We start from the raw sequence: 18,032 nt of genomic DNA, 5'->3' as shown, positions 1-18,032 counted from the left end.
TCTCGTTTCTCCTGAGTTATACTTGTTCACACAATAGTACCCTCTTTTTCCTATTATCAAAGTAATTCGGCTCCTAGTAAAAGATTCAAAAGGCACAGTAGGATGTAAAATGTTAAGTTCACCACTCCTACTCCCAAATTCCTGGAAGAACATTTTGCTTCATTTTTTCTTTTACAAGAAAGTGACTGTTTTCTTTTTTCACCTAATTACTTTGTCGGGAGGTCTTACAATGTTTCAGAGCTAATTTATCCTGGATGTCTTCCGGTATCTCACATCAACCTCATCCTTTTAAGCAGCTGCCTGTCAGCAGTCCACTGGCCAAATTTGGGCCAAAGGTTATGCAAATGCTTTTCCTCATGAGCATGCATGAGGATCATGGAAAGGACTGGTTAAAACAGATAGCCAGGTGCCTCTCCAAGTTACTGATTCTGATTCGCATTTCGTGTCCCCAAGTGATATTGCTGTTGCTGGTTGAGGATGACACTTAAAGAACCACCGCAGTAGTGGATTATAACAATAAATTAAAAAAAAAAAAATTGAAACAGGGAATTCCCTGGTGGTCCAGTGGTTATGACTTTGCTCCCAATGCAAGGGGTCCAGGGTTGATCCCTGGTTAGGTAACTAAGAGCCCACATACTGCAACTAAGACTGGGTGCAGCCCTCCTCCCAAAAAGTCAAAGAGGGCATGTCTGTGGGCGGGGAGCTCATTTTTAGAGAATGTACAATACAGAAGGGATGATAAAATTGAATAATTACCATCATGTCACTCCCAGTGAGACAAATTATTCAAAACAAGTATCGTTAATGTCAGAACTAGAGAATTCCCTAGTGCTCTAGTGATTGAGCCTCTGCTTTCACTGCCAAGGGTGCGGGTCAGAGAACTAATAGATCCCCACAAGCCATGCAGCATGGCTAAATAAAAATAAAGTAAAAGACAAAAAAGCTAGGGACTCCCCTGTTGGTCCAGTAGCTAAGACTCCACACTTCTGATGTGGGGGCTCAAGTCCAATCCTTGGTCAGGGAACTAGACCTCACATGCTGCAATTAACGAGTTCACATGCTTTAACAGGAAGAGACTTTACAGATTTAAACAATGAATTTTACAGTTGCTGGGGGGGGATGGGGAGGGATAATTAAGGAGTCTGGGATGGTTAGGTACACACTACTATATTTAAAATGGATATTCAACAAGGACCTATTGTATAGTACATGTTATATATGGCACATGCTCAATTTTATGTGGCAGCCTGGATGGGAGGGGGCTTTGGGGAAGAATGGATACATGTATATGTATGACTGAGTCCCTCCCCCTTCACCTGAAACTATCAAAACATTGTTAATCGGTTATACCCCAATACAAAACAAAACGTTCCAAGTTTTGGAAAAAAATGCTTCTGCATTAAAAAAAAAAGCTCACGTGCTTTATTTGCAACTAAACATCCCACAATGCTGCAACTAAGACCAGGTGCAGCCAAATAAATAATTAACTTTAGTGTGACCATACTGTGGCTATGGGGGATCACAATTCTTAGGACATTAGACACATGATGGAAGTATTTTAAGGGAACATTATCCTCAATCATTAAAACTTTTTCTCCTATTAGGAAATAAACACTTTCTTTTGTCCATGGACTATCTACATAAGTCAACCATATACTTAATCCACATAGAAGTTTCAAAAGGCTTTTTACAGACCATCTCCTGGTGGCTCAAGGCTAAAGAAACTGCCTGCAATGCAGGAGACACAGGAAACATGGGTTCAGATCCCTGTTTCAAGAAGATCCCCTGGAGAAAGGCAATGCAACCCACTCCAGTATTCTTGCCTGGAGAATCCCATGGACAGAGGAGCCTGGCGGGGTACAGTCCATGGGGTCACAAAGAGCTGGACACGACTGAATACACAGACTTCTCCGATGAAATAAGAACACCAACATCTAGGTGTCTGACAAAAATCAATAAACTTAATAGGCAGTAAAATAATCTCCAGATCAAAAAGGATTACAAAAGAAATTGTAACAACCAGACTGATGAAAAAGAGAACTTTAGAAATGAGTTATCTCAGAGGAAAATGTATATACCAAGGCTTTTATTACTAAAAATACATGAAGTATTTAACTAGAAAATAACTGAGAAAAGCAGACAGCAAGAATTAACATAAAAGCTAAAACTACCAAATAGAGATGGTAGAAATGATAACACCAAAAACTGATTCTTTCAAAACACCAGTAATACCCCCTAGGCAAGCATGATTAGAAAACACAAGTATTCAACATCAGGAATGAGAAAATACAACTATAATACTGAAGAGGAAAAAAAAAAATACAGAAGAGGGTAACTAATATCCTATACCTCTACAGCTATAATTAAGAAATTCATAAAAAACACCAAACAACCATGGAAAGCTACCACTATAAGTACAGGCCAGGTGACTTTACATATTGATTTAGCTAGTTTTCAACAAATGAATCAAGATTCCAAATTCTAACACTTGAATATGAAAACCGCTTTAATCCAGCTTAAAGCTGATAAATGAGACAAAAATCAGAAAATGGTAACAAAAACTGAGCCAATTACCCACAAAATGCAAAACTTCCTAAATGAAATACTAGCAGATTAAATCTGTATACCGTAAGCAAGAATTCATTAACCTCAAATTAATGTGGTAATATTTTAAAAAGTTATCAAAAGCTGAAAGAGTAAATAAAATTCCACAGCCTTTCTCAACAGGAAGAGGAAAATACCTAAAATATAAAGACCACTTACAGACTAACAGCAAATATTAGATGGTAAAAATACTGAGATGTCTAGTCCAGGAATAAGACAGCGATCTACCGATTCACAATGTTATTTTGGAGATTCTGAAACAATAACCTAAAAACTGTATAGCTGAAAAAATAAATTTTGGGGATTTAAAACCTAGAAAACAACTAAAATGAAGAAAACTGATTATCAACTGGGTAAGAAAACTATAAAAAGCAATAAAAAATAGGGGTGGGAAACAGAGCCTAAACCCAGCAATTAACTTGACAAGAGAAGGGTAGCAATTACATAATTAATTCTAACATTGCAGTGAAGGGCATGCAACAAGCCTTACTGGAGAAGTTTCTGAATGGAAGACAATGTCAGTCTATTCAGAGCTAATACATATGTACATATACAACATTCAGTCAAAATCTAAAGGCGCTTATCAGTAACTTGAAAAAGGTTTTAGTTTCTGTTTGAAATTGTCCCCCCAAATATTTGAAAAATAGTAGTAGCCTCATCTTTCCAGATAAACTTAATGTAAAACTATATTAATCACAGGAAAAAAGATCAGGGAACAATAAGTGGGAACAGTAAGTGTTTCAGTTGTACAAGGGGGGGTTAAACATATGGTACTGGCACAAATGGGTATCCATCTACAAGTTAAGAATCCTACGTCAGGTTTCCTGGGCTTGGGACGGAGACTAGGTTTGTGATTCGAAGGCTCGGGCTAGTGCGGGGCAGACGCCACGGTCAGTCACGGTTCCTGGGCGATGGCGATTTCCACGGGCACGCCAGCAGCCGGCAGGGGAGGAGGGCACCCAGGTCCGCGCCGGCGCCCGAGTCCGTTTAAAAAAAAAAGAATCCTACGTCATACCACGTACAAAATGTTTAATTGAGGGCTTACAGACCTAACAGGAATAATTTAGAAATTTAAGAGATGTTAATTTAAAAGATGTTAATAATTTAGAAATTTAAGAGATGTTTGGGGATGGAGTTGACCTTAACACTGAAAATCTAAAATCAACTACAAAAAATATATATATCTGATATAACCAAAATGTAAAACTGTCTGCAAGGAAGAAGACAAGCATAATCAGGTTTAGGGCAAATGACAAAGTGGGAAAGCTTTTACAAATTATTAAGTGGACAACAAAAATTGATCCAACTAGTCATGAGAAGTATAAATTAAGACAGTAAACAAAATAGGATATTTTTTGCCACAAAAAGTCACAGAAACTAAAGCGAATGATTAGCTTCAGTTCAGGCATGGATGCCGAGAAAACCAGAACTTTTGTACATTTATTGCTGATGACATTGAGAATGTCAGCTGGCTACACCTGCCAGAACTTAGAACACACATTCTTTGGAGAACTCAGTGTACACAAAGAAAAGTATGGGATATAATGACATTTAAACAGCATTGTCTATAGGAACAAAGAGAAAAAGCAATCTGAATGTAAACAGAGGAACGGTTAAATACATTATAATATATCCATACAATGGACTGTAATGCCCAAATACAGGTAAGGCCTGTCCATGTTGAAATGAATTGCTAAGTATACAAAATTACCCCATTTTTAATACCTCCCATATTACATATGCAGGTCTATACACATATCTATATTCATGGATAGATACACTCCAAACTCCTTATATCTTCAGATGGGACTGAGACAGGACAGTAAGAAAGGGTGGGTAAATAAAGTTTTTAAGATACTTTCATATTTAAGGATTGCTTTATTTTCTTAACTAATAAACAAAAACTAGGCTTTGAATATAAATTAAAATTCTTATTTTTCCAAGTGAAAATGCTGATACTAGCTAAAGTTGATAATTTAAGAAAGCAGTACTAATAGATTACTTACAATTATGGCAGCAACCACCCGAGTAAATAGGAATCAGGAGGACTAGGAAAAAGACGGTAGACTTTTCCTTACGTAGAACTAGGCAGCAGAATCTCTTAAGGTGACTTGGGCTTACATATAGTATGACGTATAAAGTATATCTAGATTATAAATGCCTTCAAGAACTTAGTAAATCTTAAGTAAAGCCAGGCATATAAAACAAAACCCAAGAAGAACCAACTGTATGTATTAGTTGGGTCCCCAGGTAACTGAAAACTGTTTTTTTTAAGCAATCCCCACCATACGTTTAAAACAACTTTTATCCTCAAGTGGAAAGTAGCCACATTCAAATGAGTTAAGGGATAAGTAAAAAGAACTACAACTTTATTAAAAGTAAGTAAATGTAACATATAATATGTACAGATGGCACATGGTGCCAATTTTATTTGCAGATAGTATTCCAAAGTTCACAAGTTACACCTTTGCCACAGCCTTGGCTAAATCTTGAACTAGTGCAGAATTCAGCTGTGCCAGAGTGCTGATCTTAGCATGCTTAGATGTGGCATACTTGTTCTTGATAGTCTGGAATAGAAAAGTACAGAAATTAATGACGGAAAAGAGGAAAACATAAGAACCAATGGTACAGATATTCACTTAAAAATCAACTCCTTAAAAAAGTAAGCTATGAATTTACAGGCAGGCATCAAGTCTGAATGATTTCCACTTTCCCCGACACCCTACAGTACCACTGATTGACTCACCATGTGCTTTGTAAGCCCACGGTTCACCATGACCACATTCTTTGCCAGGTGTTGCATAACAACAAGAAGGGATTCTTCAGTGTATGACAGGTAATGCTGTAGAGTTGGTGTCTAAGAAAACAAAAGTTAATGTTGAAAATGCTCATCACCAAGGGTTTTCATAAAATTTCCAGATGTTCTTCAAAAGTAGGGTAGGGAAGTAGATAACCTATATGATTATAATTGAAATTTAAGGCAAGCTTACCACCCTTCTTCCCCAATTACTCTTCTTTCATGGCTTCTCTAGGATCCTGTGCTCAAACTTAATTACACTTTTTTAATTGCTGAATTGTCCACCCCAGAGCTAGACTCCAAGTTATTTGGAGCTGACTTCCTCATTCACAACTCTATTTCTAGGGCCTAGAGTATTATCATATGACATACAAGAGAAATACTCATTGAATCAACAAATATGAAGGAACTTCTGGTATGTTATTTGACCTGCTTGAGCTACTCTCTATAAGGAGCAGCAGCTGCTCTGCTTTTTCAAAGGGGTATAGAAAGATGAGATTAGGCAATGAAATGGAAGCATTCTAAGAAAATATCACAAGGATATTATAATCATTGCCTCAGAAGATGCCATATGTAGGAGCTATATGAATTGTCCTTTAATGACAACAGCTCTATCCTGAGCAAATAGTGAAATTTCAAAGCTCAGGATAATCTCAGTTTGTGGGACAGAGCTTACCCATTCACCATTATCAAGAATTTTCAGTGCTAAGCAAAAAGCTCCCGCTGCAATCTGAGAAGGAGGAAAGTGCACCATATCGTAGTCCAGCATAGTTAGTTCCATCAGATATTTGGCCAGAGTATGTAGCTCAACATCAACCTGGAATAAAACCCACAGGTTCTGTCAGAGAATTCTGCACTGGCAGTAACTAGTATGCCCATCACAGTACCTACAATTGTTTGCCTATAAATTCTCAAATGCAATTGCCCACGAAAGGCTTTAATAATAATATTAACACACAGACTGACTGGAAATAAAGACCACCTTTATGCCTTCTTCAGGCAGTTAGGTATAAATATAAGGCACTTGAAGTAGATCTCAATGGCCCGCAGTATTCCCTAATGTACCATACCAGAGTTTCAAGAAATCTGTACCTCTCCAATCTTAGATGCTCTCCGAAGGAAATGCAGGGGTAGAGGGCGACCCAGACTAAAATTTAACGCTCTTAGAATCTTCATTTCCATCTGTCTGATCTGAAACTTGGTGTAGGTGTTGTCAGTCACAAAGGCAAAGTCACCGATTTCTGGAGGGTACATTTCCTCGTATTTGCTTGCAACAAACATGGCAGTGACTCCAACCAGCTGCAGCATCTTCTTGGGCACACAATTATCCTGCAGTGGGAATGTCAACTCGATGAGTAAGTAATAGGTATTTGAAAAAGGAGGCACCAAACTGTGAAGGAGACACAGGAAAGATACATTCCCACAACAAAATCTCAAAGACACCCCATGCCTCAAGACAGATTTTAGCTGAAAAGGTCTGTTTCTTATGACTCAGAGAGGACCCTGGGAGGAAGAACCTTCAACTGCTGAATTACACTCACCTGCATGAACCGATCAATTATGGAAACAGTCATGTACATGGTCTCCTGCAGTAACCTGAATTTCATTTGAACTTGCACTAGCCAGTCAATTAGGATGGCTCTCATGTTTCCAGTGACTTCACGACCCATTAGGTATTTTGGTTTGACTGCTTGCTCTTCCTGCAAAAGAAATGCTGATTATCCTAAGAAGTAAGATTCCACATTAAATTTCTGACCAGAAATAACTGGTCACCTCAGAATAGCTCTGGAACATTTAGAATCTTTAATAGCTCTAAGCCCTATTGGTCACTGCAAACAGCTCCATCACTGAGAAACAAAGAAAGCAAGTATCAAATAGGACAGGGTGACAGGTTTTCCTATTGGCATCTCTTACTATATCCACTTCACCATTACTACTACTGGCCCACATCCTGTCCCTCCTTCCTAAATAAAGATACCGTACTATCACCTCAGATCTTTTTAAGACTCTAAACCCAGAACCTTGAGCTTTATGTGTGTGCGCTCAGTTGTGTCAGACTCTTTGCGACCCCATGGACTGTAACTCACCAGGGTCCTCTGTCCATGGGATCTTCTAGTCAAGAGTACTGGAGCAGGTTGCCATTTCCTAGTCCAGGGGATCCTCCTGACCTAGGGATCAAACCTGCATCTCTTGTGCCTCCTGCATTGGCAGGCAGATTCTTCACCATTGCACCACCTGGGAAGCCCCTGAGCTTCATGGAGTTAAGAGAAAATAATAATAGCAGCTCTCAGCTCAGCTGGAACTAATATGCTACACACGTGCTTCAAGTTTTAAACCCCCAAAACAGCAAGGGTAAGAAAAGTCAACCATCAAAATCCAGCACACACGTCTGCTAAGTGAGACCACTAACTTTAAAAACAAGGGAGAAGGGACTTCCATGGTGGTCGAGAGGTTGGGACTCTGTGCTCCCAATGCAGGGGGCCCAGGTTTGATCCCTGGTCAGGAAACTAGGTCCTGGGTGCTATAAATAAGACCTAGTGCAGCCAAATAAATAAAAAACAAAAACAAAGGAGAAAAAATTCAGAGAAGGCTGGTTCTGGAGAAAGTCTTACAGGACAATCCTGTAGAAAATGGAGATGCCCAAAATAATCAGGCCAACAGCCTGCTGGAGATATTAATGATGCCACTACATTAGAATGCATTATAAACAAGCAACTGAGTAAATTTGGAAACTGTATTGCTTATGATGTTAACATACAGAATGCCTCCTTGTTTGAGGGCAAAGGACACCAATAGAAAGTTTCAGAAATGAGATGAAATGGAAGAAGACCAAAAGCTTTAGTTTTTGAGTATACTCTTCTTGGACAGAAACAATTTCCCAGATATCACATGTTCATAAGCCACACTGACCCAAAATGTCTTGTTTTGGCTATGGTTTTTTTACCACCTTCTCCATACACAAATATTAATTTATAACCAATTCTGTGATATGAGCACAGAGGTGAACTGAAGGTTGCAGTTAATATAAACCAGTAGCACTTATCAGTTTTTGTTGGAGAGCCTAGTGATTAGAGAATGCTGTTAGAATTTACAATGAGCTACCAAAGTAAAACAAAGTGTGTGTTTATAAGCCATTTAATGATTCATGGTGGCTTATAAATGTATGAACAAAATAAAGTCATTTAAAAGTAAGGAAGAATTATAAGAATGGGAAGTAAGAGTAATGAAATAAATAAGATGGAGGCCAGAGTAAGACTACACAAAATTAACATCACACACTTGATGCAGGCTGTGCATGAATTTGACTTTTAAGATTACGGACCTGCCTGCTTGAGAGAAACACTATCATTGTGCCCATAAAATTAAAACAGACTAGTTATCTGAACCAAAACAAAACTGGCAAAGGATAATTAGCATTCTCCATTACTTCTCCTCTACACATGGACATCACCAGATGGTCAATACTGAAAACAGACTGATTATATTCTTTGCAGCCAAAGATGGAGAAGCTCTATACAGTGAGCAAAAAACAAGACCAAGGAGCAGACTGTGGCTCAGATCATGAACTCCTTATTGCCAAATTCAGACTTAAACTGAAGAAAGTAGGGAAAACCACTAGTCCATTCAGGTATGACCTAAATCAAATTCCTTACGATTATACAGTGGAAGTGACAAATAGATTCAAGGGATCAGATCTGATAGTGCCTGAAGAACTAATGGATGGAGGTTTGTGACACTGTACAGGAGACAGGGATCAAGACCATTCCCCAAGAAAAAGAAATGCAAAAAGGCAAAATGGTTGTCTGAGGAAGCCTTACAAATAGCTGGGAAAAGAAGAGAAGCTAAAGGCAAAGGACAAAAGGAAAGATACACCCATTTGAATGCAGAGTTCCAAAGAATAGCAAGGAGAGGTAAGAAAGCCTTTCCTCAGTGATCAATGGAAAGAAATAGAGGAAAACAATAGAATGTGAAAGACTAGAGATCTCTTCAAGAAAATTAGAGATACTAAGGGAACATTTCATGCAAAGATGAGCACAATAAAGGACAGAAGTGGTATGGACCTAACAGAGGCAGAAGATATTAAGAAGAGGTGGCAAGAATACACAGAAGAACTATACAAAAAAGATATTCACGACCCAGATCTTCACACGATGGTGTGATCACTCACGTAGAGCCAGATATATTGGAATGTGAAGTTAAATGGGCCTTAGGAAGCATCACTACGAACAAAGCTAGTGGAGGTGATGTAATTCCAGTTGACCTATTTCAAATCCTACGAGATGATGCTGTGAAAGTGCTGCACTCAATATGCCAGCAAATTTGGAAAACTTGGCAGTGGTCACAGGGCTGCTAAAGGTCAGTTTTCATTCCAATCCCAAAGAAAGGCAATGCCAAAGAATGTTCAAACTACAGCACAATTGCACACACTAGCAAAGTAATGCTCAAAATTCTCCAAGCAAGGCTACAGCAGTACATGAACTTCCAGATGTTCAAGCTGGATTTAGAAAAGGCAGAGGAACCAGAGATCAAATTGCCAACATCTGCTGGATCATAGAAAAAGATAGTTCCAGAAAAACATCTACTTCTGCTTTATTGACTATGCCAAAGCCTTTGTGTGGATCACAACAAACTGTGGAAAATTCTGAAAAAGATGGGAATACTAGACCACCTGACTTGCCTCCTGAGAAACCTGTATGCAGGTCAAGAAACAACAGTTAGAACTGGACACAGAACAACAGACTGGTTCCAAATATGAAATGGAGTACATCAAGGCTGTATATTGTCACCCTGCTTATTTAACTTATATGCAGAGTACATCATGAGAAACGCTGGGCTGGATTAAGCACAAGCTGGAATCAAGATTGCCGGAAGAAATATCAATAACCTCAGATATGCAGATGACACCACCCTTATGGCAGAAAGAGAGGGAGAACTAAAAAGCCACTTGATGAAAGTGAAAGAGGAGAGTGCAAAAGTTGGCTTAAAGCTCAACATTCAGAAAACTAAGATCATGGCATTCGGTCCCATCACTTCATGGCAAATAGATGGGGAAACAATAGAAACAGTGACAGACTTTATTTTTTTGGGCTCCAGAATCACTGCAGATGGTGATTGCAGCCATGAAATTAAAAGACGATTACTCCTTGGAAGAAAAGTTATGACCAACTTAGACAGCATATTAAAAAGCAGAGACATTACTTTGCCAACAAAGGTCCATCTGGTCAAAGCTATGGTTTATCCAGTGGTCATGTATGGATGTGAGTTAGACCATAAAGAAAACTGAGCGCTGCAGAATTGATGCTTTTGAACTGTGGTGTTGGAGAAGACTCTTGAGAGTCCCTTGGATAGCAAGGAGATCCAACCAATCCATCCTAAAGGAAATCAGTTGTGAATATTCATTGGAAGGACTGATGTTGAAGCTGAAATTCCAATACTTTGGCCACCTGATTCGAAGAGCTGACTCATTTGAAAAGACCCTGATGCTGGGAAAGATTGAGGATGAGAGGAGAAGGGGATGACAACGGATGAGATGGTTGGATGGCATCACTGACTCAATGGACATGAGTTTGGGTAAACTCTAGGAGTTGGTGATGGACAGGGAGGACTGGCGTGCTGCAGTCCATGGGGTTGCAAAGAGTCAGACAGGAATGAGCGACTGAACTGAACGGACCCAGTACCATATAGCTCTTACTTGTTACCCTCCTTAAACCCAGAATTTGGGACTCACTCACTCCTAATTGTGATGATATAAAATATCTTTCAATCTTTGGACTTTCCTTTAGGAAAAGCCATGGTAATATCTTTCGCTTTGAATTTCCCCTGTTCAAAATGGCAAATAAAGCTGTCATTGGGAATTCCCTGGCAGTCCAATGGTTAGTACTTTCACCTTAAAAAGAAACAACTTTGACATTTTGTGCCATTTTTGGCATTTTGTGAAGAACTTCAAAGTGGAAATTCTACTGTTAAGAAAAGCTGCTTGTATCCTGCTTAAACCTGTTAATGGAAAATCTCCAAGCTAGATGCAGTTTAGAAGAAAACAATGGTTTAATAGTATTACTGACCTCAAGTTGTCTCAGATAAGCATAGATATCTTTTACATATTCACTACAAAGGTTTGGATCTGCTCCGTCTTCTGCATCCACATCACTCACTGCAAGAATTACATCTGAGAAAGCCTGACACAGATATTCTTCTGCAGGGGCACAGCCAGATGTTTCCATGGGGCTTGGAGAGGGAGTATCGACCTGGAAACAGAGAGACTTTTTGAAATGATAGCAAAAAGGAGCATACTGTCTGAGAATGAAGGTCAGATTATTGGCATCAACTCAATGGCACCCCACTCTAGTACTCTTGCCTGGAAAAGCCCATGGACAGAGGAGCCTGGTAGGATGCAGTCCATGGGGTTGCTAAGAGTCGGACACAACTGAGCAACTTCACTTTCACTTTTCCCATTCATGCACTGGAGAAGGAAATGGCAACCCACTCCAGTGTTCTTGCCTGGAGAATCCCAGGGACGGCGGAGCCTGGTGGGCTGCCGTCTCTGCCGCACAGAGTCGGACACGACTGAAGCGACTTAGCAGCAAGGGAACTGATTAGTAATGCGTTGTTTAGCAAGGTCATGTAAAGTTAATTCAAGTGAATGACAAGTCAGCTTTCAGTCTTTATTTCAAAAGAAGGACTGCTTCCCACTGCACAGGAGAACACAAGTTCTATCTGGACTACTAAGGATTAATTGGCTTCGTTATCATGAATCATTTTCTTCAAACTCCAGTTACCCCAAACAGTTGTCCAAACAGTTACTGAGCACTTTCATCAAGTCAAGCTTTGTGTTAAGTACTGGCTTTATGGTGTCCTCAAGGGGATTTGAATTTAGAAGAAATAAGTAAATGAAGTAAAGAGAGATTGATTCTAGGAACAAAAGTAGGAGTGAGGAGAGTTAGGGTGGGGTTTGGAAAATTAGGGAAAGCTTTAAATGTTGATGCATGAGCTATTTTGAAGGATGAGAAGATTATCAGTTAAAAAAAAGAGGGTGGGAAAGCACAGGCAAGAATCAGTATGGGATTTTGATGAAAAGCTCAGTATGGCCAATTAAAGATTGTGCATGCTACAGGTTTCTGTGCTATGTTCACAAGGTCAATACTAAAGCCATAGCCTCATACCCCCTTCCCTTAAATATAGAGAGCTAGGCAAAATGACTAATTATTTGCCCAACCAGCTTTAGTAAAGTTTTAAAAATTAAAACTTAAGAATGCAGTTCAAAAAAAAAAAAAAGAATGCAGTTCATTGCAATTTCAGGAAAGCAGCCTCTTCAAAGATGGTGTAGTCTTCCTTCACAGAAGTAGACACATTTACATGCCTGTTATTTAAATAAAAGTTCTTGGTTTTGAGGCTGTGTTAACTCATCTTGCCTGCTCTGAAGAGCTCCATTTTCTGCTTTACATCTTTATATAAATTCCAAAGTTACAGGTTTATTATTTGAAGGCCACGTTATGGAGTTAAAAAAAAAAAAAGGACTCAAGAGAACAATCTGTTTCAGTCAATAAATTCCAGACAGAGATGGCTTGTACCCAAAGAGATTCAAATCTTTAGTCCAGGCAGCTCAATACAGTAAACAAAGGAGGGGTAGTATGACAATTAAAAGCAATTAAAAGAAGATTCTGGCCATCCATTAGTAAAATGAAGGGAAAGAAACAACAGGCTCTCAAATAGTAGAGTCAAGTTTACCAAAATAGGCTCAGGGGAAAGTTTCTCTTCCTTAACAGGCTCGGGTTCCGGCTCTGGCTCCGGCTGGGGCTCCGGCACAGGTACAGGAGGCTTTTCCAGAGGTTTTGGTACTTTTTTAGCAGTAACTTTTCCAGCAGCTAAAGTTTTTGCTTCCTGTGGATGAAAAGGAGAGAATGGAACGTTTCTCCATCACGGGTCACAGCTGGAAGGCATACTCACAGAGTAGTTGAATCAGGGAGACAGTTATACCTTTTTCAGAGACAGTTTGGCCTGCGGTTGTTCACTGACTTTGTTACCGATGTCTCCAAGAGCTGTTCGGGGCCGCAGCCCGGGCTTACAGGTTGCAACAGCGGCCACAGGCACGCGCTTGGCCCCTGCCATACTGATCTTCGCCTTATTTTCACCATTAATCTTCGTGTTCTGTAAGAAGCAAGACCACTTTGAGAGCTGGCTCTCCAGGGTTAAAATGGGGGCGAAACAGAAGCTTTTAGGAGAAAAACCAACTGTAAATGGGTTCCCAGGAAAAACCAGGGTTCCAGGGGCTACGCTAAGGCTGTGACAAGCCAATCTCCTTCCCGCACCTCTTATTTCACCTATTGAGGGATCGCCTGCTTAGTCCTTGCCGGACCTAAAATACCATGAATTTACATTTGAAAGGAAACCTAAAAAGCCTTCGATTGCAGGCATCTTGCCCTGGGAAGGGGGTTACGCAGTTGGTGGGAGCTCGCTCAGGGGTCCTCCTTTACCTTTTTACATAAGGTTTCGCGTCTACCCGCCATCTGCCCCTCCCCCCCTTATCCACTACCCTTTTTCATCTTCCTCTCTCCGTCCGTCCGCCCCTCAAACTCTCCCACCATTTTAGGGGCCCGCCGACCCCCATACTCCCCCCACCATCCTCCAATCTCGGTCCGGGTCCGCTCCTGCCAGAGGAACTCCGGTAGGGGAGACAGGTAGAGGAGGCGCAGCCAGTCAGGAGAGCCGCGTTTGTTCACCGTCCGCAGCAGCTCACCCTGGTGATCCGGAGCGCCATGGCTTCTTCTGCACCAGGCAGCAGCTCAGTGAGGAGCAAGAGAGCACTGGAGCTCCCGACCAGCCGGGAGCTTGAATCAACTACAGGCCAACAGCCGTTCCTCCGCAGCACGCCGGGAGGAATCGGGCCCCGCCTCAGGTTTAAACCCCGCACCGCTCCCTCCTTATTGGCCTGTTCGTGGCACTCGCTCGCTCCCCATTGGCGGCGGCTGGTTCCTCCAAGAATGCATTTCCAGGGTGATCCCGCGAAGATGTTCGGGTGGGGGCGGGACCAGACCGTCACGTGGTCTGACTCGGCGCCTGCGCCCTCGGGCAGCGGCTGTAGCCACCTGGAGAGGGAAGTGGTGCCTTCACCGCCCACCTGAAGAGGTGAGACTGTTAACCACCGTAGTTGGCCTCAGGGCTTTGGGAAAGTGATGGTGGAGCCGCTGGTTTGCCGTGAGAGGCAGTTATGGCTTTAGTCCTCCTTGTTGTTAAACTTTCCTCTTCTGCAGTGGCATGTAGCAGGAAAGGATTTTATATATGCGTCCTTTCGTTTGATCATCCCAACAGCTCTGAGGTGGAGAAACTGAAGCTCAGAGAGGCTTTCGGTGACTTCCTCTGGATCATAAGTTAGTAACACGGAACTAAACATAGATTTCTTTAGATCCATGATGTTTCCACAACAGTAATAGTCTTTTAAGAATATTGCCAGCCTCTTAACCTGCCAGATTATTTCAATCAGATTGTTTCCCAAAGCCAATTATTTTTATTTGAAAATAGTTTCAAACAAAAGTTGCAAGCAAAAATATCGCAAGGAACACACACGTATACCCTTTATCCAGATTCAAATATCCTTAACCTTTTATCCCATTTGCTTTCTCATTTACTTAATCTCTTTCTTGTGTGTGTAACTACCCATCTATGTATCAGTTCAGTTCAGTCGCTCAGTCGTGTTGGTCTCTTTGTGACCCCATGAACCGCAGCACGCCAGGCCTCCCTGTCCATCACCAACTCCTGGAGTTCACACAGGCTCATGTCCATTGAGTCGGTGATGCAATCCAACCATCTCATCCTTTGTTGTCCCCTCCTCCTCCCGCCCTCAATCTTTCCCAGCATCAGGGTCTTTTCAAATGAGTCAGCTCTTCAAATCAGGTGGCCAAATATTGGAGTTTCAGCTTCAACATCAGTCCTTCCAATGAACACCCAGGACTGATCTTTAGGATGGACCAGTTGCATCTCCTTGCAGTCCAAGGGACTCCCAAGAGTCTTCTCCAATACCACAGTTCAAAAGTATCAAATTCTTCGGTGCTCAGTTTTCTTTATAGTCCAACTCTCACGTCCATACATAACTACTGGAAAAACCATAACCTTGACTAGATGGACCTTTGTTGACAAAGTAATGTCTCTGCTTTTTAATATGCTGTCTAGGTTGGTCATAACTTTCCTTCCAAGGAGTAAGCATCTTTTAATTTCATGGCTGCAGTCACCATCTGCAGTGATTTTTGGACCCCCCAAAATAAAGTCTGTCACTGTTTCCACTGTTTCCCCATCTATTTGCCATGAAGTGATGGGACCAAATGCCATGATCTTAGTTTTCTGAATGTTGAGCTTTAAGCCAACTTTTTCACTCTCCTTTTTCACTTTCGTCAAGAGGCTCTTTAGTTCTTCTTCACTTTCTGCCGTAAGGGTGGTGTCATCTGCATATCTGAGGTTATTGATATTTCTCCCTATGTATAATTGTATATAAATTTTTTTCCTGAAATACTTGACGGTAAGTTACAATTATCATGGCCCTTTATCCCTCAGTTCTTAAGTGTGTATTTCCTAACAGTTATCAACTTCATGCATTTACTTTATCACAACATTGTATTCAACCTAGTTTGTATTCCAGTTTTGTCAATTGGCCTAATAATGTCCTTTCCAGCATTTTCTTTTCTCCAGTACAGGACCCAGCTGGGGCAATGTGGCATGTAGTCTCCTTTAATCCGGAACAATTCCTGCAGCTTTTCTTTTTCTTTTATAACACTGATGGTTTTGAAGAATACAGTACTCCCTGCCACTTTTTAGAAAAGAGAACTTTCTTATTTTTGTGTTTGTATAATTGTTCCTTGTGATTTGCATTCTTGGCTGTTAAGCCACGTAGGTGACATCGTCTTCTTCTCAGGGAATCAACTCTGCAGACACATGGTGTTCACCTGTTCCCCATAAGTGAGATTAATTTTGATCACATGGTTACGCTTTTACCTCCTTTCTCCACTGTATTTAGTTGTTTGTTTCTTAAAACTAATAAAGTATCTATGGGAAGACAGTTTAGAATCATGCTTTTCATCAGGTTTCCCCCTAGGTTTCACCTCCCCGAGCAGCAGCACTTGCTTAGGAAATGTTGACACTGTTGTTCCAGTGCCCTGGGTTCTGGCCAACTACCTGAAGCTGATTTAAAAAAACAAAACAATGGAGAAGGAAATGGCAACCCACTCCAGTATTCTTGCCTGGAAAAGTCCATGGACAGAGGAGCCTGGTGGGCTGTAGTCCATGGGGTTACATGACTGAGCACGCGTGCCTGAGGGTGGAGGGAGATGGGTTGGTAGCAATAAACTGGTAGAACTAAAAAACAAAACAAAACAAAACAAAACAAAACCATATACTTTGAATGATCCTAGGATGCCAGGCCTTTAGCAGATGTAAGTGACAACCCCTTTGTGACCATTGGAACTTCTTTTAACACAGTGGAACTTCTTTTAACACAGTGGAACTTCTTTTAACACAGTGGAACTTCTTTTAACACAGTAGTTCTTAACTGGTGAACATTTTGTCCCAGGGTGGGAGAGGCTGCGGGGAGGGGGAGATTTGCATTTCTGATTGTTACAACTGGGAAGGTGCTACTGCCATTTAGTAGGTGAAGATCAGAGAGGTTTCTAAACATCCTGAAATGTATAAAACAGCCTTACCCCCTAAACACACACACACACACACAAAGACACACACACACAAATAATTATCCAGTCCCAAATGTCAGTTGGCTCAAATCAGTAAAGAATCCGCCTGCAGTGTGGGAGACCTGGCTTCGATCCCTGGGTTGGGAAGATCCTCTGGAGGAGGGCATGGCAACCCACTCCAGTATTCTTGCCTGGAGAATCCCCATGGACAGAGGAGCCTGGTGGGCTGCAGTACCTGGGCTTGCAAAGAGTAGGACCCAACTGAGTGACTAAGCACAGCAAATGTACATAGTTTAGGAGTGCAGGCTTGAGAAATTCTGCGAATTGTGTTCCTACCTTATGAGTCATTTCTATTCAGATTGTTAACATCTGTTTTTAGGAGCTGTGTTTGTTTGTTTGTTATTTATTTAGCTGCATTGGTTGCAGCACTTGGGATCTTTGTTGCATCATGCGGGATCTTTTTCGGTGAACAGTCTTTCTAGTGGTGGCACTCAGGCTTATTGCCCCAAGGCATGTGGGATCTTAGGTCTCTGACCAGGGTTTGAACCCCTTCGTTGCAGAGCAGATTCTTGACCACTGGATCACCAGAATGTTAACTTTTGATGCTTAATTAACACAAGTTTCATGGATCATCTCCTTTCTTTATAACACTTTAAAACCTGACTTTCCTCCTGGGTGAACTACTCCATGTTCTCTCCCCTGGCCTGGTTATTAGTGCCAACCACATACCAGGCAATGTTCTGCTGCTGCTGCTGCTGCTGCTAAGTCGCGTCAGTCGTGTCCGACTCTGTGCGACCCCATAGACGGCAGCCCACCAGGCTCCCCCGTCCCTGGGATTCTCCAGGCAAGAGTACTGGAGTGGGCTAGGAAAACAGCTCTGAACAAAACGGAGGAGATTCCTGCTCTCATTAAGTGTATATTCCAGTAGGAGAGAAACTAAGTAAATAAGGAAGTACAGT

General features: G+C 41.2%; 1 protein-coding gene and 1 long non-coding RNA gene across 7 annotated transcripts in view; one reads left to right on the top strand and one right to left on the bottom strand.

Moving 5' to 3' along the window:
• Positions 1-4,944: 4,944 nt before the first annotated feature.
• Positions 4,945-14,270, bottom strand: CCNB1 (cyclin B1). Of its 4 annotated transcripts, none has more exons than XM_081518421.1 (9): positions 14,136-14,270; positions 13,376-13,546; positions 13,127-13,279; positions 11,460-11,646; positions 6,943-7,097; positions 6,494-6,730; positions 6,078-6,218; positions 5,351-5,461; positions 4,945-5,171 (listed from the first exon to the last, which is right to left on the bottom strand). In XM_081518421.1, exons 1-9 carry the CDS (start codon positions 14,154-14,156, stop codon positions 5,064-5,066), a joined length of 1,284 nt encoding a protein of 427 aa, XP_081374547.1. In that variant the 5' UTR covers positions 14,157-14,270; the 3' UTR covers positions 4,945-5,063. The 4 variants fall into 4 exon arrangements, with proteins under 4 accessions (XP_081374547.1, XP_081374546.1, XP_081374548.1 ...); XM_081518420.1 differs by having other exon boundaries at positions 6,943-7,101; positions 11,464-11,646; XM_081518422.1 differs by lacking the exon at positions 5,351-5,461 and having other exon boundaries at positions 6,943-7,101; positions 11,464-11,646.
• A 142-nt stretch (positions 14,271-14,412) lies between these two features.
• Positions 14,413-18,032, top strand: part of LOC145516788 (uncharacterized) — a 149,189-nt gene continuing 145,569 nt past the window's right edge. For all 3 annotated transcript variants that reach the window (XR_014061767.1, XR_014061765.1, XR_014061766.1), the window contains exon 1: positions 14,413-14,524. This is a non-coding gene — a long non-coding RNA (uncharacterized LOC145516788). The remainder of the gene's footprint in view (positions 14,525-18,032) is intronic.

This window comes from Giraffa tippelskirchi, chromosome 8 (genome assembly GCF_054371585.1).
Source record: "Giraffa tippelskirchi isolate mGirTip1 chromosome 8, T2T-mGirTip1v1.2.pri, whole genome shotgun sequence".
NCBI classification, from domain to species: Eukaryota; Metazoa; Chordata; class Mammalia; order Artiodactyla; family Giraffidae; genus Giraffa; species Giraffa tippelskirchi.
Note: the sequence above shows the minus strand (reverse complement) of the source record. Positions and strands in the feature narration are given on the sequence as shown.

Bases quoted from the DNA above. Each gene is read 5' to 3' on its own strand.
- CCNB1 (XM_081518421.1), bottom strand. From the start codon at position 14,156: ATGGCGCTCCGGATCACCAGG. The intron at 11,647-13,126 runs GTAAACTTGACT...CTCTGTTTCCAG, and splicing joins TTTCCCCTGAGCCTATTTTG to GTCGATACTCCCTCTCCAAG. The intron at 6,731-6,942 runs GTGAGTGTAATT...TTCCCACTGCAG, and splicing joins TAATTGATCGGTTCATGCAG to GATAATTGTGTGCCCAAGAA.